This window comes from Glycine soja, chromosome 19 (genome assembly GCF_004193775.1).
Source record: "Glycine soja cultivar W05 chromosome 19, ASM419377v2, whole genome shotgun sequence".
Lineage (NCBI taxonomy): Eukaryota > Viridiplantae > Streptophyta > Magnoliopsida > Fabales > Fabaceae > Glycine > Glycine soja.
In genome coordinates this window covers 39,074,029-39,096,485 of record NC_041020.1, presented here as the reverse complement: position 1 = coordinate 39,096,485, position 22,457 = coordinate 39,074,029, and the positions used below count along the sequence as shown (strand labels likewise).

Genomic DNA, 22,457 nt, shown 5'->3' with positions numbered 1-22,457 from the left:
TTAGAATTCATTGTTCAGATGCTTTTTATGAAGAATTAAAAATTTTAAAACAGAATTTTAAACAATTAAAAATTTGAAATTTCAATTTTCTTCTAAAAGATGAGAAATTGAAATTCTCTTATTGCACTCTTATTTAAGAAACTGAGCTCTTAAACACGTATAACTAGCACACCAAACATATTTTCTCTTTTTTTTCATTCATTCTTTTCATTCTCATAATTTTAATTTTTTTTATCCAAACACAAAATTTTGAAAATAAAAGAATTTCAATTGAAGTATTTAAAATTCTTAAAATTTAAAATTTTTCAAAATTTTAAATTTCTTCATCCAAACACACTCTTAGAATATGTTTGGATAGAGAAGTTTAACGGAGGAAAGTAATTTATCTGAGAATTTGAATTTCTGTAATCTAGAATTCATTCTTTGGATATTTTTTTTTGAAGAATTTAAATTTTTGAAATTTTAAAACAGAATTTTAAACAACTAAAAATGTGGAATTTCAATTTCCTTCAAAAAGGTGAGAAATTGAAATTCTTTTTTTATAAAAGAACCTTCTAAAACCTTTGCGTATTCCCTTAATAACTTTCATCATCTCTTCTACATGAAAGTTTCCGAAATCCTTAAAATGTTGAAAATTCCTAACTTTAATTTTTTTATCCAAACACAAAATTTTGAAAATAAAAAAATTTGAATTGAAGTATTTGAAATTCTTAAAATTTAAAATTTCTTAAAATTTTAAACTACACATACTAATGACTTTTAAACATTTGACAGTGTCATGTATGTTGATAATTTTGATTAAAAAATATTAAAATATATTTTTCGTCCTTTTAAATATAAAAAAATTCAAAATCATCATTATAAAAAATTCTATTTTTCGTACTTGTAAAATTTAAAAATGTTATTTTTTGGTCCAGAGTTAGATTTAGATACATCTGAACCTACATATATATTGTTATAAAAAGTATTAGGCTTTTCAAGTTTTTTACATTGCTTATATGTATAACCAGTGTAGAAAAGTTGAAAAACTTAACATTTTCTACAACAATATACACATAGGTTTGGATCTACCCGAAGCTAACACTAGGCTTATAAGAAATGTTATAAAGTTAATAAACCCAACAATTTTCACAACAACATGTATGTAGGTTTGTACTCAAATCTAGCTATAGTCTTAAAGTGTGAATAAGTTTGAGTGGGTTAGTTTTGTAGTCCATTGTAATAAGTTTGAGAGGATTAGTTTTTTAGCCGATCCAAATAGTCGAAGCTTATAGAGATAGTTGGAGTCCTAACGAGGAACTAAAGACCCTTATTATTGCGACTAAAAAAATAGAATTAAGACAGTCAAGAGTGATTTTATATTATCTAATTCTTGAATAATAATATGCTTTTAAAACAATGATTTATTATTTTATAAAATATAAGAATAAATAATCAAATTCATCCCTGAAAATGTAATACGACAACAAATTGGTAGATAAAAAATATAAATTCAATCCCTAAATGTAAAAAAAATATAAAAAAGTAATTCTGTAGTTAAATTTGTGAGACAATGTTATCATTTGTAATGTTCAAGAGTTAATTTTAATAATAAGTTATATTTTTTAAGAATCAATTTGATATTAAGATATAAAATTCATAAATTAATTTATTATTAAATTATGTACAAGATTAATTTGTTGGACATTTTATTCATTCAAATAATAAATTTAAATTTATTATCTTTCAAGATGAATTTATTGTGTCTCACACTTTCACTAAAGAATTTGATTATCTATATAAAAAAATATTTTTATTTCACGTGGTTTATCAGGTAGGACTGTGTTATTGAAGAGTAGAGACCGAATCCGTATCGTAGCAAAACGCACACGTTAGGGGGCGGCGATGGGAGGGTCATCGGAGGATTTCTCGGTGGTGGTGCTGGCGTCGGACCTCGGCGTCGATGCACGACCCTTCCTCGAACACGACCAACAGCAACAAGAAGAAGAGAATTGGCACGACTGTTCCCAGTACCTCTCCCCCGACGAGGACTTCTCCGATCTCGATCAGTTGCAATTCCTCCGCCTCCAAGGCTCCGACAAAAACTCCAATCGCATTCTCCGCATCGTCGGCAAGTACTTTCCCGGTACTCCTTCCTCAACTCAACCAATACTCGTAATTTCGTGTGTTATCGAGTTTGCTTCTCATACACACTTTTGGATGCTATTCAATTTAGTTTTCGCCATTTTTCTGCAAAATATTAGGTTTTTCACACTTCAATTTATGCTGAATCACTAATTCTTAGTCTGTTATGCAACAATCCTATCATTTCACCTTCTTAGTGTGCCTCTCTGCCTGGAAAAAAAAAAAAAACAGAACAAAACTCTAGCTAGGTCTCAAACAAGAAAAAGAAAAATAAAATGAAAGTGAATAATTAAAGTTATGGTGATAAAAATCCGTGCTTTATTTCTCTGAGGAGCTGTTTTGAAATTTGAATCAATTGATTTTGGTGCTGAAGTGCTTTCAAATGGTGTGCAGCAACCGTTGTGAGTGCGGAGCGGCTGAAGAGGTATGTGTTCCACAAAATTTGCAGTGAGTTGCCAGAGGGGCCATTTTGTATTGTTTACATGCACAGCACCGTTCAGAAGGAGGACAATTCCCCTGGCATCACCATCTTGAGCTGGATCTATGAAGAACTTCCTGCTGATTTCAAGGACAGGCTTCAAACTGTGTATTTCATACACCCTGGCTTTCGGTCCCGGCTGGTCATAGCTACTCTTGGCCGCATTTTCTTGAGCGGAGGGTAGCTCATCTATTCAATATATTCTTAACACAAATGAACATCCAAAAGCATTCTACTTAGGAGTATCATTTAGGTCATGTTTGGATAAACTTCTTTCAAAGAGGAGAAAATACAAAACAAAAAAGTAAAATGAATAAAGCTTCTTCTATAAGTTTAAATCAATTTATGCTCTTTAGCTTTTGAAGAAGTTAGATGAAAGAGTTCCTGTCAAAATTGAAGTGCATAACTTGATTTTAACTTTTGAGAAACCTTATTTTCTTAATCTATAAGTACTTTTAGAAGTTTATCCAAGTAGGACTATAGTCATGTTGCAGTGGCTATGATTTTCATCAACAAAGCGCATGTTTGGATTGACGTTAGGACAGTCACAACCTCCGTTTCCAAAAGTATGACCTATGATTTTCATCTGTGGTGAAGTAGCATCGTACCTCGTGCTGCCACAAGATCACCGCAATACAAACATGTGCTAAATTGGTTGACAGTTGACCCATTGTATCACTTTTTACATATAATCCCTTTTTGTTTTTTGGTTTGCTTGCTGACTTGTTGTTGGTTTAGATTATATTGGAAGATCAAGTATGTAAGCCGGCTTCAGTACCTTTGGGATGATATAAAGAAAGGAGAGATTGAGATACCAGATTTTGTTAAAAGTCATGATGATATTCTGGAGAATAGACCACTCACAGATTATGGCATTGAACCTGACCCCTTTCACTTGACTGGAATTCCTTCAACTACCTACTCATTTGGAAAGTACGAGGAGAGATGGGCGGGAAGGAATTATGTGTCTTAGAATGTGTGTTGTCCTGTCACATGATGAACTCGAAACCTTTGTCCAGAATGACTCTAGTATTTTATTTGTATTTCTTATAGTCTCTTCTTTGAGTTTCTTTTTTTGTTGAGTTAAACTTGACTGTGTATGAATATGACTACATGTTTTCTATGCCATAAGAATCTTGTTTCTGTAGATTGATGTATTAAAGTTTTCAAACATTCCTTGTTCATGTTGACATACTTGCATGAGTTGGTCCCCCGTTAATTAGTTGTGTGCTGTGCACTGCACGATTATCACCTTCTTTCCTGAGAGCTTTTGAAAAAAAAAAAAAAAACATGCAGCTGGTATTGCTGGATCTGGTTTGACAGGACACTACGTCTACATGCATCTTCTTAAGAATTGTATTCTGTCACCGGAATATGTATGTATTTTGAGGTATATTAGCTTTGCTTGATTACAATAGTCTTGTTATATTTCCCTCCATGAAAAACTGAGTCTTTAAACATGACGCTAAAGCTAAAAGGCTCAAAATATCATTGTTTCAAAAACTAGAGCGGATAGTGACAGGTCAATTTGGCCGGTCGGATCAGAATTCAGCAACCAGTTTAGTCACTACCATGGACTACTATAAAAATTGAGTAAAAAATGGTGTTAAATTAGTCAAACTAGACAAGTGCTTAAAATTGGGCAAGGATTTTAATGAGAAAAATGGTTTGAACAGTTTTTTTTTTTTAATAAAAAAATTTAGTTTTTTATTTTTTAAAATGTTAGTTCTAACACGTTTTTAAAATAAAAAGGTTTACAAGTAATAATAAGGCTATGAATAATCCAGTTTTGGATACAAGTAATAATATCAGCAAAAGAACTTTCTCTTGTGCTTCCGGACATGATGAACTACACGTATTTTTGTATGTCAAAAAGGGTAATTGATTCCATAAAAGACGATATCGGTAAATTGCAATTTATTGCAATGTAATCCTTGATCTACAATGTCTTTTATTAGCGGATTACATCCATGATTCTATACATCACATCCATGTGAGTCTAGAAAGATAGAAGGAAAATTCTCGAGCCATGAGAAACGTTAGTCTATACCTGATAACATTTAATTATTTGTGTGGGCCTAAGTAGCTTTAGTGAGACCCAACACAACTTACTTTTGTGATTTAAATTTTAATATATTTTTTCTATAAAATTTTCATCGAATATGTAAATATTTATTCTTATAATTTAAATATTAATATATTTTAGTCAAAATTTCCATTTTGTGAAGCAAATTATATATCCCCACAAACCCTCAATCAAACACAAACTATATTGACATCAAAGTATATTATTCACTTAGGTTGCCGATGCACTTGTCATGAAAAGCCACAAACATAACTTACAGAAACTCAATCTAGATTTCTAAAACTAGTGCACTCTAGAATCAACCACAAGTTACAGCTTAATTGATTGCATCTAAAAGTTATTTTCCATCTCTTCATTTTTTAACACAGATATTGCATAGCACCTAACCTACAGAGGCATTTCCTAAGCACTCTTATATGATCCATACCAGCTGGAAAACCCTTACCAATGGCTCAGACACATGCTTATTTTGCTTTCTATGGTGATAAATTTAAGTCTTGTTTTGATCCTTTAAGTTGGGAACAACCTTAGTCCAACCCCATTTCTATCAAGTCAAAGGAGCAGGATCCTCATGGCCCCAATTTAATCAAAGCTGAGGAACATCAAATTCACTTTGAGTTTACTGCCACCAAACCTGTAGGACTCAGCTTTAATAGTTACAGTGAATTTTATTCAATTCCTTTCCCACGCAGATCCCCACAAGTTTAGTATTATTGCCATCGGTATTACTTAAAGCATCTCATTATTTGTTTAATCTTCGTTATTATGCATGAATTAAGCTTTTTATTCCATCATTCTAGATAAAATCTAAAACTACTGACCAGGTCTCAAACAAATGGCAAAATTTAAATACCAACAAGAACATCTATATATATGTCTAAGAATTGAATGATACTAAGCCCGTTGTTAATTGCAAATAAAAATGATGAAGAATACAAAACAGAAAAGAAAAACCGAGGAATCTAGTTTTATTGAGAATAGATGATCACTTGAGTGTATATTACAACATGACTATATATAAGGTAAGGTAGTAATAATACAACGTATGCCTGGTGAAATCCACTAAAATAAACGCTAACAACCTAGGAAAGAAGCAGTAACCGTCGTTGTTAATATGCCAATATAGCTCTCTAGGCTCTACCTAGAATTGTAGTTCAGCAGCATTCTTCACAAAGCCAGCAGCAACACAGAGCAAAGAGGCTGCATCACCAATAAAAATTGCAATTGCAACAGGAAAAAAAGAAGAAGTAATATTAGTGTTTAAGAAAATAAATTTGTTTAGAAGCTTTTTGATAGATTATGCTGATCTGATCCAACTCCAAGTCATTTGTCTAGTATTCTAGACTTCTAGCGAATAGTTTGTGGCGTATATGGAAACTTTTGTCCATATCTATTAGCTTTAAAAAAAAAAGCATTGAATTTGCGTTTTGTAACTTTTGTTGGTTCATGTCTTAGTTAAACAATCATAAACTATAGTACATATCGTTACATTCCATGCTTTTCATGCAGGCTAAGCACATGTATGTGGGTATTCACCAAAAAAAAAGCAAGTGTATTAATAATCACTATGCAATTCACTAGAAGCTTACCATCCCTCAATGAATCCTCTCTCTCCTCTCTTCTTTAAACCAAAAAACAGCTTTCTTTTGGCCGGGGGATTCTCAGTTGGGTATCCTGAAATCATGCGAAAATGAAAAGTGAGTTCTATAGGAACTTCAAATTAAGTAGGTTGTGTTTGTGCATATTTGTTAGAGAGAGATGTGTTGTGTATAGGGGAACCTGGGGGAGGCTGGTTTCCCTGGGTCTCTGGCTTCTGCATTCTGGAGAATCAAGGTATGTGTGTCTGTATTGAATGATACTGTATAATAGTGATCTTATACTCATCAATATATGTGTATAAATACCTCGGGCAGTGACACTATATATAAAATGGGGGAGAGAGGATTTACTATGCAAAAGGAAGGACACCTCCATATTATAAACACGGATCTGATACTTTTTATTTCTTTAATTTTTTCCTTTTTTAATCATTTCATGTCATTTATTATATTACTCATATCTTCATTTTTTTTTAAATTCTAGGTGTCAATTAATATTAAGGACCAATGAAGATTGACACAAGTGATTAAAGATTTAACATAAACTTTTATTTTCGTAGTGTGGATTTAAATCTTCTTACATCACTTTTCTTGTTTAATGGACAATTCTTCTCGGAAAGATCTCTTATCTTTTAGAATTAATTGAACATTTACTATTAAATATATCAACTTCCAATTCAAACTTTTATAATAATTTTTTAGGTGAACAATAAATCCTTATTTTATCATTTTTAGTAATAAAAAAATTATTATGTTAAAGTGTCTACCAAAATGACTGTCATAAAACACCCTGTTTCATTTTTTGCCCTATGGTTTTGGTGGCACATTGTGAGCAATATTTTCTTGGAGCTACGGTTTAATCTTTTATAAAGTTTAATATTAATCTAGAATTTTTTATATTGTCAATTAATTAGAATTTATATGTGAGATAAACTTTAAAGTGATCATTATAAAAGTAATCAAACTTATTTTGAATTCTTTACTCAGTTTATATGATATTCAGTTTTTAGATATAAAAATCTTTATCTTTTGAAAGTCGGTTGGCTAACTGTTCACACGGTCTTTTGTGAACTTTACTTGACTTTATGGAGTGATTGTTTACATAAACTTTTGAAAGGCCACTTTCAATTTAAACTCCTTGGAGGCTTTCCTTTCAACTTGTCAGTTTTCACTACATCTTTCTAGTCCATAATTGGATTCCTAATAGAGAAAAAAAAAAAAAGGCAGAGAACACAGGCTGAGACTGGATTGAAAGACAAACCGGAATTTTCACTCTATTAGATTAGAAAACAAAATAAAAGGAGCCCTCTTATTCTTTTTTCTGATTCTTAATTTCATAATTTGGATCCTTTGCTTAACCCAGAGGACAAAAAAAGCAGTGTAGCGCACGTTATAGAAGAATAAAGGCACATATAAATGCCTAATAGACGCGATATATTGGGTTACTTTGTCAAACATTTTATACTTATTTGCGTATCAAAGCCAATTAGATGGACAATCAATTTTTATGAAGAATATATTCCTTACATCGATGGGGAAGAATTCTTTTTATTTTGTCGATATGATTAAATTTCTGTGGGCAGAATATGTCAATAATTAAGACATGATGTTAGGATTTAATTGGTGGAGGGTGTTTTGGGGAGGGGCCAATTGAGATGGAACAGATTTGGGAATTGGGATTAGTACCCATGTACCATGTAACATCATTTACAATGCAGATGTCTTCATATCCAATTTCTACAATTTTCGTGTTGCTTTAACTTTAACATTGATATCGTTGATCTCTTATGTCTAATACATGTCATGGAAGATCTTAATAGTCTAATATTTGATATTGTTTCCGTTTGAATCGGGTAAGTATTTAAGGCAATCGCATATATAAGGTTCGAATTTAAGACTTCTCATAAAACTGAATCTACGTGTTCTATGGTCATATAATATTAGATATAACAATTAAATTTGAATTCATGGTATTTTTTCTTTTTCATTTCAATTTAACTTTTATGGACAGAACTCACTTGAAAATTATGTTTGCATTTGGATTTTTTCATTTTACAAATTGAAGTCAATGTCAAGTTCAGAGATGCAAATCCTCTTTTCCAAATCTATCTCTCATTGTATCTTATAGATAAGAATATATTTTCTAACTCTTATTTTATAACTATTAAAAGTATAAATTAATTAATATAATAAATAAATAATTTATAAATTATTATGATAATTAAATAGTAAATTTGAAATTACATAATTTATTAAAAATATAATTTAATTGTTGAAGTTTGTATTTTTATAAATTTTATTATTTATTAATTTTGTATATAATTTAAATAGAAATATACTAAACAAACTAATATATAATTTATTTGCAATTATATATAAGTAAACTAATTTTTTGTTTTACAAAAAAAAAGGGTGATCGAGTTTCCTCCAAAATTTCTCAATCTTGACGAAAATGAGATTCATTTTATTTTTTTTTATCATTTTTATTGTTATTTTTCTAAATTTACCTTCAAACCCATCTAAGTTTTGTAGAAGACAGAAATAGGAATAGTCAAACTCAATTCCAATCCGTCCAAGTTTTTTTCTTTCTTTCTTTCTTTGTTGTGTGGGCTAGATCGAGGTAACATACTGGGTGCTATAACTATAGAATCCAACTTAATGCTTCAGAAGTATGGACCGGTCAACCCGAATTATCAAGCTTGGTGTTATGTGATTCGCTAGGTTTGTGTTTTGATGGGCTGTGTTCTTTTTTTCTTTCTTTCTTTCTTGCGTTTGCCTTTTGTAACAAGTTTAAGCTTAATTAGGGCTTAATTAATAAAATTAGAGTTTATGAGGAATGTTGAAAAAGATTAAGGTTATTAATTTATTGTTTAGGGACTAGTATAGTATATTAAGAAAAATATTAGAGTGACACTCTTTAACATACTCTTTAAAACTAGTAATAGATTTATGTTTGTTTGAGAGTAAACAAATGTATTCCTCAATTTAATAAGCTCACAAGTATTTTTCTTAAAATTTTATATTTGCACCTTCTAATTTTATGTGTTTGAACTCCTTAACTTATTATCATCTAAGAATAAACAAATAAACACCATTATTTAATAAAAATCATATATATTTATCTTAAAAATTTATATTTTACATCTTTTATTTATGTGTTTAAACTCCTTCTTCCTTTTTATGTATTAGATTTATTTTTCAACATAATTTATCTCCATTAACCTCATATCTTAGATCCGTCACATTTGTAAACACATTCTTTTTTATTGTTAAAATTTATTAAAAATCATAAAATTTAGTGGGTTTCACATCATATTTAATGATTATCTCATTTTATAATTTTCAATATATTTGTTCTTAGTCCTTATACTTGATTTGATATGGTGGTTAGGATAAATAAGATTTTTATTTTTTTGGTGTAATATCTCATTATGAATGTCACATAATACATTGATAGTCTTGGTTCTTTTCTTGATCTTTTTTTCTAATCCTATTTGTTCATTTTTCTTCTTCTAATTTTTGTTAAACATTAAACACAGTTCAATCAATTACATGCATATCTCATTTTGGGCGTTATTAAATTTTCATTTCTATCTTTCTTAACTTTTAATATTGCTAACTTTTTAAATTTCAATTTTTATAGTTATTTTTATCAAATTTTAAATTAATGGAAATAAAAAATGCATTCATTTTAATAATTAAAAATACACGCATATATTTCACTATATATGTATCTTAATTAGAGAAAATAATTGTATATTAACAAAATACATGTTAAGTAGTATTTTTCAATTATCTATAGTTTTATTATTTTCACTTTTATATGCACTAGTTTAATAAAAAAACATATTTGAGTAATATTTTCTAATTAATTTATTTTATATATTTGATAAATAATATATTACAATGTTATGTATACTAACAGTATTATCATATAAGGTGTTGAACTGTTTACAATAACATAATGAGTTAAATACAAATTTATATAATATGTGATGAATAACTTTTAAAAATAATTTATAAATTTTTTATAGAGGTTAAATCCTTTTATCTAATGAAACAACAATTTTTTTATATAAAATAACTAACATGTAAGAAAATCTGAGTGTTGGAAGTCAATTGAACTAACAATGGTGGATATTTAAAACTTTACCCAACTCAATTTATAAACAGGTGTTGGAATGATGTTAATCCATAACCACTAGAGTTGAAAAGCCATTTGCAATTGATATTTTTAATAATTTTTTAGTATTTTATTTATAATATTTGATGTAAACTGTACTTAATTGTAAATGACTTAATATTACAAATCAAATATTTTTATATGAATTATGTGTTAAAAAAAGGTGTTATGCCATTTCAATTATTCTACGACAATAATATTTATTTTAATGACACTATCTATATCTTTCATCATATGCATGTTGGTTTTTTTTTTTTTTAATGAAAAATCTTCCCTTTCAATCCACAAAATGTTATCCCTTCTCGAGATTGCCCACTAAGTTTCCTAACACGGATAATAAATTCCAAGTTTTGCACAAGTTGATTCACTACCCCAAACCAGCTAGTCGATTTTAATAAAGAAAATTAATATAGGAAAATCAGCTAATCAATTATATTCATAATTTTAAAAATCGAATTGGACATCAACCTAAGGTACTGATCAATGCATCAGTAATCAAACCCTTAAATCACTAATTAAATTGTATGATATGATCTTTATTAAAAAATTAAAAATATTTATGATATATAAAATTCATGCTTGCCAAATTTCTTAAAGTTTCAAACCATGACTTGATCAAAGATATATTTGTAACTAAAAAAGTCATCAAAGCCTTTTGAAAAACAACAAACAAAGAAGAAAGACTTTAAAAAGTGCTAACTCTTTGACAAGGGATACAATGGTGGTTTATTTTTATTTATTTATTTGAAACTAAGTATTTTTAAGGAAGAGAGAACGATGTCTCATTCTAAGACAGCAAAAACCTCCAAACTCAATAAAATTTACATTCATTTACCTTACTTAACCCAAAGAAAGAAGTAAGGTCTCAAACCTACAATATCTTTTTACTCCATTTGATCAATTTTTAAAAGTTAAGATTTGATTTTGATAAAGAGAAGGAAATAAATAAACAGTGATTAATGCAAATATGCAAAGACAAATTAATGTCATTTGTTAAGTCTAATATATACCACGTATCTACACTATATAATTTGACCATTAGCAATGAAATAGGAATCTTAAAATAGTAAAAAATTAATGATTGAAAAACAATTATACAAATATTCTGTATAGACCATACTTTAAAATGACTAATATTTTCGTAAATCTAGTGTTTGTAGCTTTACCAATTGTTCAATAAACTTTAATTTTCTTTCAACATTTTGATTCTCTCTTTTTTGTTCATTATTATTGTTTTATGATCTTATTTGATTGCTTTAATTTACTTTATGTTTTTTCTTCTCATTCCTTCTTTTTGTCTCTTTGATCTCGCAAATTTTTATATTCTTTTTCTTTTCAGTGTATTAAGTATATTAATTAATTATTTTGGTTATTTCAAACATCTTTTAGTTTTCCTCGAATTCTCAGTTTTACAATGTCTATTTTATTATATACAAGTTGTTCGATGATTTCTTGTAGTGTAAATGTTTCATTTTTAATTTAATTGTTTGCTTTTGTTTTCAAGTTTATATTAAGCTATTGTTAAAGAATCTCATTTAGAGGATTTGATTCTAAGTCTCAAACCTCATATGAAATCATCAGTAAAATATTTAATCATATAGCATCTAAAACTTATTTCACTGTCAACATGCATGCATGGTGTCAGGTACTTAATTGCTTCAAAATAAACTTAGAAAATATACAAGCTAGATGAAGAAGGATAGTTTAATAGCTAGCAAGGAATATTAGGAGAAAACTAGATAAATGGAAGGGATACAATGTTTTTGAAAGATATAACTGTGATTTAAAAGAATTTTTCAGCTAGCAATAGATAAAGAAGTAACGTTGCAACTGATGGGGGATTGGAGTAATGGAATTTGGAAATGAAAACGTTTGGTTGATAGAAATATATGATATATATAATTCAGACTATGGTTTTATGCAATGCTGAGATAGATGTATCGGAACGCTCTACAGAGTACTCTTCCAACATCTACACAGTCAAATAAGATTATACAGATTTACAGTTAAAAGCTCAAACGGGTATGATATGATAACTATTCCTAATCTGGTTACATCTTTGGTTTTTATATTGTGTATACGTATATATGTTTTCGAACTGTTCCTTGTATTTCATGAAATAAAATTTCTTTAACTCAACAAGAAAAAAATAAATCTTTTTCACGCAGTAAGTTTTTCTTTTTGAAAAATATATTTTTGCACTGATTATTACAAATAAGAAACCGGAGTTGTATTTTAAAGGAAAAAAACAACAAGATCGAGTTATATCAAATTTAAAACGTAGTAACTTCTTGTAACAAATACTACAGCATTTTCTTATGTCTGCCAGACAAACCATTAAATAAATAATGTTGAAGATATCTTGTTGGAGGAGAAGAAAAGTAGTGGACACCACCAATTTAAGGCAAACTAACACAAACACGATAATATAGATTACGGACGATAATTATGAACCAAAAGACATGTGTTGCATTTACAGATCAGCATTGATCAAACCCAATTAAAATTGTTACATATTTTTTTCGGAGAATTATTGAAAGAGATATGTGGAAGTGGGAAAACCACATCTTTTGCTTTGCAGAGAATAAAAGGGCTCCCCGGGGAAGAAGGGAGAATAACGTAGAAAAAAAAATGGGTATATATATGAAGATATTGATATTTGCTTTCGACTTGTTACTACTTTCGGTGACCATCCAGGACAAGCTGTTACTTAGGCAAAGACCTAGAAATATCAATCTATCCGGGCATATACATGTATTTTAGGTCATTAATTTTCATTGTCTGCTTCACTACTTAACTAACAAACTATACTTGGAATTCATGTGTGTTTGGTTTCATCTTAAATTTTCCAAGGATCACATTGAAATATCAACTAATGTGATTTTAAGTACATATTTATATGTTTGATTTTACATTAAATAATTAATTTTAGGTTCAAAATTAATTTTAAATTAAAATAATTTTAAGTAATTTTTGTATTAAATAAAATCGTAATACTAAGTTTATTATTATATAATTTCAAAATCAATTTTATAAGATCAATTTAATTTAAAATAAATTTCATTATCGCTTATTCAAACACATAGTGTATTTATTTGTTTACTGGAAAACACTTTATTAAATGAGAGAAATGCTAGTAATATTATTCTATTAGTCTAACACATTATTGTTAACTGAAATTTATTCAAAATCATAAATTTATTGGAATCTCAATTCCTATAATAATGAGCCTAATTATTAAATTTTTTAGTTTCATATAAAATTTAACTAATAGTAAATAGTGTTAAAGGAATATGATAGAGTGAGTTAGTGACACTTTTTTTTTATAAAACCTTTTAGATTAATAAATCAAGGTGAAGAATTTTACTGAAAGAAAAGAAGAAGAGAAATATCTTAACAGCAACGTACATGTTGTAAGTATTCTGGTTGTAGATGCTCATATTGAAAAGCAAACACAGTAAATGAGACCTAGTTAATTAGTAAGCCATATGATAATAACGGGTAATGGGACAGATAAATTAACTTCAAAATAACAATTAACTATATTAATTTTCCATAATTTGTATAGTATTCTGCAATAAGTATATCGTCAATCGTCAAATAAAATTGTACTTTTGTAATGTAGATAGGAAAGAATCATGACTTTATTGAATTTGTAGAATAAGGGTCAAATTTCCAATCAAGTAAATATTGTGTGCAAGAACAAATGAATCGAAATAATGCACAATGTATATTATATTATGCATATATAATAAAAAGAGGGTGAAAAAGACAGGCATTTTGGAAGGAGGAACGACATTAGAATCTCTTTCTTTCTACCATTGATAAGTTCCATCATCTTCACCAGCAAAGCAAAGGTTAGTTCTCTAAATTATCCCACGCCTCATGGCAACTAGACAAAGGAGTTAATTTCTTTACCTTTTGGATATCGGCCAGCAAAATATTTGAGCTTTCTGCAGGTGAATCACGACTAGCTAAAAACTCAGACACAGCACAGTATCATAACGAGTAGTCACTTCCTTACTTTTCATGTACAATATAAGTAAAAGGTTATGATATTTAAACATAATTCTAAATAAGAATTTTTTTCTGTCTTTAATTATAAGATTTTTCTTAATTAATTTATAATTTTTTTTTAAAAATAATTAATTTAATTAATTATATTAAATAAATATGTTAATTATTTATATTGTCATTTTAAAATTATTTTTTTATCTTTTATTCATTTAATGAATTTTCATTAATACGTGAAAAAAATGATTAAATAAAGACACGTAGGAAAAATAATAAATAACGCATGTAAAAATTTAAAAAAATAACTTACAAAAGTAGACAAATAAATTTTTAAAAATAATCTTATAATTATGGAAGGAGAATATTGTACATATTTAATTTTGTCTCTCATTTAAGTTTTATATTTTTATCATATATACACATCTCAAAATTATGTTTAACAAAAATTAAACAAATAACAAATGTTATTCCAAATTTGCTGTACAAAAAACATTTGATATTTTTTATTATCTAATAAACAATATTAGAAGAAAAATGTTAGTATATTATAACAAACTCTTTTCCAATTACCAAACCATGGACAAGTGTGCATAACTACTATGCATTTTATTACCAAAGGAAACTACATACTATTATTGCATCACAAAAGGAGATACGTAATGGAGGGCAACAAGATACGTTATGCACAGGCATCCCAATCTATTTCCCTTCTCCTTTGATATTTCAGTGTGGACTTCTCATTAAAGAAAATAACTTATAATTTTTTTTGCCATTTGTTTCGAATATAACTCAAGTAGAATAGGAACATTAAGGATGACAGGAACTAACTGCCATGTTCTATATATCTTTTAGAGAACATGAGGATTTAAGAACTAGTCAAAACTGCGGCCTCAGTATATATGTAATTTATTTCTTAATTGTTCATAATTTGTTGTTAGATGCATAATTTTGGAATTATTTCGACCATCTAACGCTAAGTGCAATATAAAACTTCTATTTATAACTTGAAATGAAAAATATTCTTGTTAATAATAAAAAAATGTGTCAACATTAACATTACACCGTGGTTAAACTCATAATTATGCATGTGGTTTTTTATTGTAATAATTGTGCATGTGGTTAATTTTCTTTTTCATTTCTCATCTCACCTCACCTCATGCTCTATCTCTCTCTCTATATATAATAATTTTTGTACAAATAAGTGAATGTTAGTGGTGTAATCGTTAAATAATGTGATAATATTTGCTAATGATTTTATAATTAAATTATAGATAGTTCAAAGATTTGTACATATAGGAGTTAGTGGGAAGAGCATCTTATGAGTCTTGTAATCTTTTTTTAGTTTATTTTTCAGTAGTAAATAAGCTTTCTTAACTATTTGAATGATTTTATAATTAAATTTAAATTTATGATGCAAAATGCGATAAGAACATATTAAATTTCTGTAAAAAAAATTATTTAGAGTAAATCACCATTAAAGTGTATAGTGCTGTTTTTGGGAGTGAGTAAAAGGAGTACTCCAACCCTTTCACAAAATATACTACATAAAATTTAAAATTTGTACTAAAATTAAAATTTATCATTTTAACCAGCTTTTTATGCACAACTAGGAATTTGTCAACCACTCAATAAAAGCATAAATACATATATAGTATTAATACATTAGTCCTTGAAGCTTAATAAATTTTAAATAAATCACTAAATTTTTCAACAATTCCAACTAAGTCCTTAAATTTACCATTTATTATCATTTTGGTCCCTAAACATATTTTAATATTATCACTTACCTAATGCGGCAGTGATATATACTTTCATAGACTAAAATAGTGGTTAATTCTATCAAATTAGCACTTACTTAAGGGAGGGTTTCGAAGAATTTATTTACAATTTTGAGTATATCTTCCAATACACATACTTGTAGAAACATGTAAGTATATTCTTTTGAAAATAGTTTATGATATTTTCTAAGTTGTTTTCAACTTGTTTCAATTAATAATCTCTATAGGATAACTTATAAAAACAATTTATGGCCTATATAAAAAAGAATTTAACCATATTTCCATTTTGATTATAAAAACAACATATACATTAAGGTTTGTATGATAAACATTTATTTAATAAAAACATCATTAAGGTTTTAACTCAAAAATACCCTAAGTGCATATTTGGTTCATTTTATTTTGAAAAATTAATAATCACTTATTTTGAACAACTTTTAAAGGAACTTCTATAAAAATAAGCTATTAATTTCTAAAAAATAATGGTTTTTAATCTTACATTAAGCTATTTGTCTAAATGTACCCATACTTTGGTAACAAAAAATTACGAATATTTAAATTAATATATAATAAGTTAAAATACTAGTAAAGAGGTTTGACCAAATATAAATAATTTTTGCTGTTTTTGGTGTACTCTCGAGACTAACATCAGATATGAATTACAGTACATCAGATGTTAACACATCTTACCTATACATAACATTATAGATATTTTCCGTTAGACCATTATATTATTAAATACACGTTAATATTAGAGATGCTGGGCATTAATTTTTCAAATATTAATAGGTTTTATTTGGGACAATGATTTTTAAGTAACATGCAGTTAAGACCCTGGATATACAACATAAGTTCAAGCAGAAAATTATAGAGTAATCCTCAAGAATCTTCTGTATCCAACATCCGATGAATTTAGACAGAACATATAGTAATAATTAAAGAAATGATTAATAATATAATAAGTTTTTAGCTGTAAGTTTTATATTTTTGTTTTGTCTAAAGAGACCTAAAAAAGGCAATGGGGGACAAGAAGAGGATTACATGGAAGGTGATAGTGCCAATTTTTTAACTTGACATGTGTGGTCACACTCATTGTTGCATTCATGCAAGACAACAAATCAATTTGTTCACAGCCACATGATTTTTATTAGAATAATTAACTCCCAAAACACTAGCCAATGGATCACTCCAAAGGACTACAAAATGATAGAAGGAAAAGAACATAATATATTAGGTAGGAGAAGAAGGGAAGGGACAGCCCTCTATGATCCCTTAGAAAAAATATGAAAACAAATTATAAAAAACTTTTTGAGAAATACTGTATTAAATCAGAGAAAAAAAATAAGAAAATAAAAAAAGTAAGAGACTCCCCACACCACAGGAAGAATAGAAGCAAAACATAGCATAATTGTAAATAAATAATTGAGGGGGTTATGAGAAAGTGCGGGGTGGGACAAGATAAAATCTGAAATTGTAAAGCGATCACAATAAATAGGCCGTGATATTAGCTACGGATCAGTAAATACAAATTAAGGAGTTGACAGGTGAAGGAGGATTTGAAAAGATTGACCTGCGTCTCCTCCATGCACCCATTCGTTTCACAGAAAAACTAAAAAAAAATAAAAAAAATTGAACCGATTAGATTCTCCCTGTCTCTTATCCCAATCTCCCATGAAACCGCACTTCAAATGGTGACCATTTGAAGAGCCTAAACCCCAAAAAACTAAAAAAGAAAGAAAAAAAACCCAACAAAATACCATAGAGTCAAGACAGAAAAATTAGAAGGGCAGTGAATACCAGTCTATTCTTCCAAGTGACAAAAGAAGAGTCTTTTACGCTCCATCCATCATCCAAATCCAATAGGGTCCCTCCATATTCATCAATTCTCCTCCTTCTCCCTCTTCAAATTTTCCATAGTCTCCATCGTTCGTGGCAATTGAAATAACCTTAAATCATATATATATATATATATATATATATCAGTGATGTATGTGGAAAGTTTAGATTCAGTAGCAGCAGCTACTAGTAGTCATGAGAGTGGTGATGATGGTACATGGTTTGGTTCATGGCTTCTCTCTCGTCCTCAGCATTATCCAACCTTGAACTCATTGAAGCGGTGGCACCAAGGTTGAGATACACCAACCTCGAATCCAAGTTAAGGTTACCAATGTTGTTGTTGTTGTTGCCACTGCTGCTGCTGCTGTTGTTGTTGTGATCCTCGTTCATTGGTGGAGGGTAAATGGGTGCTGCTGAATTATTAGTAGCATTGTTGTTGTTGTTGTTGTTGGCGTTATTGCCATCTTCTCGCGACATGACGAGAGCCGCGGATTGAACAAGCTCCAAGCACAGCCTCAGCTTGTTGGGCTCGATGTGGGTCAATCCGGGGACAGCACCCTTGAAGAGGAAATCCGAGGTTAGGGTTCTGAGGATGTCTAGAGGGGTGACCCCATCGACAGTTCTGACGTTGGGGTCCGCGTGGTGGTCAAGAAGCACCGCCACCATATCGGGGGACACCATCTCCGCCGCAATGTGGAGCGGCGTCTTCCCGGCGGGACCCGACGGGTAGTTAACGTCGGCTGCACCAAGCTCCAGTAAGGCCTTCACCACTTCTCTGCTGCAATTCTCCACTGCGTAGGGTAAGGCCAAAGCCTCGTCGAGGTTTAGGCCTTCTCCCATTACCATTAGCTTCACCAGTTCAACGTCGGAGGAGTCCAGGGCGCGCCTCATTCGCCGGATTTTCTGGTCCTCGAGGTCGAGTGCCGCCGCCGCGTGGTGGTGGTGGTGGTGGTGATGGTGGTGGTGAGAAGGCACCAATGAGCGGCGTGCCAGGGAGGATTTGAGACGGAGCTCTTCGATTTTCGCCACAATGTCTATTGGTAAGTGCTTTGCTAGAACCTCTGGAGGAAGACCTGATTTTGCCACCAAGTGGGAACATGTTGCCCATAGTTGCTGCATGTCTTGCTTTCTTGATGCCAACAGCACTTTCATTACATCCTCTATTGAAGCCTTCTCTACCATGCTCGCCAGTTGTTTCTAACAAAGAAAAATATCAAAATGCGTGAGAGCAAGAAACAAGAAAGAGTTTATTTACATATAAAAAACAGTATATTGCATCCTACTCAACCAACAAAGAATTTATTTGCATAGGAAAGAAACATGTTTGATGACAGCACTTACATGTAAGGCAATAATACTGACAATTTTGTGGGAAAGTAATAAATGAATGCAAAACGGAAGAGAACAAATGGAACGGGATGGGATGGTTGGGAAACGCAGCGTAGGAGAATTAAAGGACCCTTTTTTTTAAAAATTCTTCTGCGGTGGTTTGTTCTCTTTTCGAGTCCAAACCCAAATGAGGAAAGTGGATGTTTGGGAAAAGTTTTCGTGCGCTTACTGTGTGCTAGACAAGACTGCTATATCATGATCTAAATTTAGAAATTCCTCAGTGTTCGTCTTAGAGGGTGGAAGAACTCCAATTCGAGAAACTCTATCCTATGATTTTCAGCACATGAAATCAGCTATGTCCAACTCTAACATAAACAAATACAACTAGTATACAAAGCTTTAATTCAGCCAACAAAATTCGATACCCTCATCAATCGTAGCAAGCTCATGAGCTACATTTTGAAACTTGAAAGTGGTATTATTGCGTGTGTGGGTTTGTTGAGGAGAGAATTGAAGCTAACAAGTGAAAGTCAAGGAGAAAGAAATTATGGAGAGTGGAATTAATGAGAGAGAGAGAGAGAGAAAAGAGAAATAGTTGTAAAAGAAATCAGCTATTCAGTCGCTGACAAACAAAAGCAGTAGTTTAGCGGTGACACGAGATCATAGAATAGAACGAACTTGTGGTATAACTCCTGATGGGATAGATTGAAGCACAAATTCAGAACCCAAAATTCTCATTCATATTACAGACCCTCTGAATAAAAATAAAGATAAAAAAAATTAAAAACAATTATAAAGACATAGAAACACCCGTTCCCAGTTCCCAAAACGAGAGCAGACCCAGCAGCAGTAACTGTCCGAATTCCCAAGACCCATGAAACATATGACTGGCAACACAAAGGGTGGAAAGAAAAAAAAAAAAAACAGTTGAGTGAGGGATATGATATGATACTGATATTGGTAACAACAAGGATACTTGTTTGGAGTCAGGTTTGAGAGGTGGAAGCAATAACAATTAACTTGTGAGAATTATATTTATGTGAAAATCAAACACGAAAAAATTAGAATTAGAAAGGGAATGGAAAAGTGGAAAACCTGAGTGAGTAATGCGAGCTGTTCGACCCCGAAGTATCTAGCGGCGGCGAGGGTGTCGAGGGCGAGATCGACGGCGGAGGTGCAATGCGTGTGCCAGCATCCCCGCTCGCCGCAATTGGGCCTGGCCTCGTGCTTCTGAGGCACGATGGAGACTTGGCCACTGTATAGAAACTGGAGCATGAGGAGAAAGACCTCGTAGCCAACCGAGTTGACTGGGATGACCCCTCCGGATCGCGAGGAGTTAACTCCTCGCGGTCCGGTGGGGTCGAGGCCGGACGGTGGGTCCGGCCCACAAAAGAATTTTCTGAAGAAGAGACTCCTCGCCGCGAGTATGCAGCGGTGCGCGTGGACCAGACGACCCTCCACGCTGAAAGTGACGTCGCTGAAGGCCTGCCCGTTGATGAGGAGGTTGAGGTAATCCAGAGAAAGAGATCTTAGCGACTCTTCAAGGGACATGGTGGTGCTGGTGATGGTGCTAGTAACTGTTACTGTTATTTGTTTCCTTGTAAAATAGATAGAGTTTGCTGTTCCTGATGTACTGTGCTGTCGCCTCAACGCTCTCTAGGGTTGGTGGTTGTAAGTTATTGCTAAGCAAGAGAGAGAGAGAGAGAGAGAGAGAGAGAAAGGGAGAGGGATTGTTAAAGGGAAAAGTGAGAGAGATGGAATAGTGAGGGAAGGGAGAAGGTTGGGTTCATCCGTTTTGTTGTTGTTGATGATGATGATGGTACTGTGGGTGTTGTTTTTATGGGATTCGCTCGGTGAATGGTGAATGGAGGGGCATGGTTTTGGGATGGGAAAAATTCTTGTGTATGCGTGGATGTATTTTGATAGATATTTTTTTATTTTTTTTGAGAGAGAGAGAATGGGAAGAGAGAGAAACAAAGATTGCAATTTGGGTGGCTATTCTGGGCGGCTCCGGGGTTAAAAAAGGGCTCAAATATTAATTAAAAATATGGTTTTTTTCTTCTTCTTCCTATTCCTCCTTTTTGTATGCTGTGTGTTCTACATGGTAGTAGAGTAGAAGCATAGTGTTAAGTGAGGGAGGTGGAAGTAGAAGCATGTAGGAGAAGTATTGAAAACGATGTGTGGATAAAAAATAAGATGGGTTTAGACTTTGCTTAATGATATGAGCAACTGAAGTCTCTATAAAATAGACTAATACATAATAAAATACAACTCCATGGGGCCTGTTCTGTTGACTGTTGCACTTGTACGTGTTGTCCGCATTTTTGGATATACATATACAATTTTTTTTTTTTTTTATGAAGTGAAAGAGAGAAATGTTAAATAACATAAGTGATGTATGAAAATAAAAATAGAATGATAAAATAGCAGTAATTTGTTATTTTCTTAATTACATATTAATGATTTTCAATTTACATTTTTAAGGTAAGTTACAATTTTAGTTAAACGAGTGGATAGTAGCGAGTTTTGACATAAAATGAGACTATAGTATTAACAATCTAAGTCGGACATTCAATCAACGTAACTCAATTATTTCAATATAGTTATAATGTTTTTGTTTTCATAAAATCCTTGCCAACATGTTTTTTTTTTTTATTATCGGATAATATTTCTTTCCACTATGAACATTTTCAAACGGTCTTACGTGTCTCATATCACAAGATAGGCACATGTGAAAATATATCAAATTTATTTTAAGATTATTTAATTAAAAATAATATTAATGTTTTTTCTGTTTTATACGCAGCTTTTGGTTCTCAATGATAAAAATATTCTTCCAATATATCATCATAAAGCGGTTGCAGTATTAAAAAGAATTATATTGAAAAAATATGGAGTCAAGTTGTATAATTTTGATCTTTGGGCCACGACCTAATTAAAATTTATAATATCTTCTTTCTTTGATAAAGTATCGTATCGATTATTATTTATAAATAACGTAAACTAACACGCATGTGTGTGAGAGCCTATC

General features: G+C 30.8%; 2 protein-coding genes across 2 annotated transcripts; one reads left to right on the top strand and one right to left on the bottom strand.

Annotated features, from left to right (window-relative positions):
• The first annotated feature begins 1,801 nt into the window (after nt 1–1,801).
• LOC114400775 (ganglioside-induced differentiation-associated protein 2-like) lies at nt 1,802–3,792 on the top strand. The gene is made up of 3 exons (XM_028363409.1): nt 1,802–2,125; nt 2,518–2,782; nt 3,341–3,792. Exons 1-3 carry the CDS (start codon nt 1,885–1,887, stop codon nt 3,573–3,575), a joined length of 741 nt encoding a protein of 246 aa, XP_028219210.1. The 5' UTR covers nt 1,802–1,884; the 3' UTR covers nt 3,576–3,792.
• A 13,933-nt stretch (nt 3,793–17,725) lies between these two features.
• On the bottom strand, nt 17,726–21,450 carry LOC114398100 (BTB/POZ domain and ankyrin repeat-containing protein COCH-like). Its single transcript, XM_028360246.1, has 2 exons — nt 20,522–21,450; nt 17,726–19,294 (listed from the first exon to the last, which is right to left on the bottom strand). The coding sequence occupies exons 1-2, from the start codon at nt 20,975–20,977 to the stop codon at nt 18,284–18,286; spliced, it is 1,467 nt and encodes a 488-aa protein (XP_028216047.1). The 5' UTR covers nt 20,978–21,450; the 3' UTR covers nt 17,726–18,283.
• Nucleotides 21,451–22,457: the final 1,007 nt, after the last annotated feature.

Coding starts and splice junctions, on each gene's coding strand:
- LOC114400775 (XM_028363409.1), top strand. CDS start 1,885: ATGGGAGGGTCATCGGAGGATTTCTCGGTGGTGGTGCTGGCGTCGGAC. Junction 2,126..2,517: donor CGTCGGCAAGTACTTTCCCG/GTACTCCTTCCT, acceptor AATGGTGTGCAG/CAACCGTTGTGAGTGCGGAG. Junction 2,783..3,340: donor CGCATTTTCTTGAGCGGAGG/GTAGCTCATCTA, acceptor TTGTTGGTTTAG/ATTATATTGGAAGATCAAGT.
- LOC114398100 (XM_028360246.1), bottom strand. CDS start 20,977: ATGTCCCTTGAAGAGTCGCTAAGATCTCTTTCTCTGGATTACCTCAAC. Junction 19,295..20,521: donor AGCTCGCATTACTCACTCAG/GTTTTCCACTTT, acceptor TTTCTTTGTTAG/AAACAACTGGCGAGCATGGT.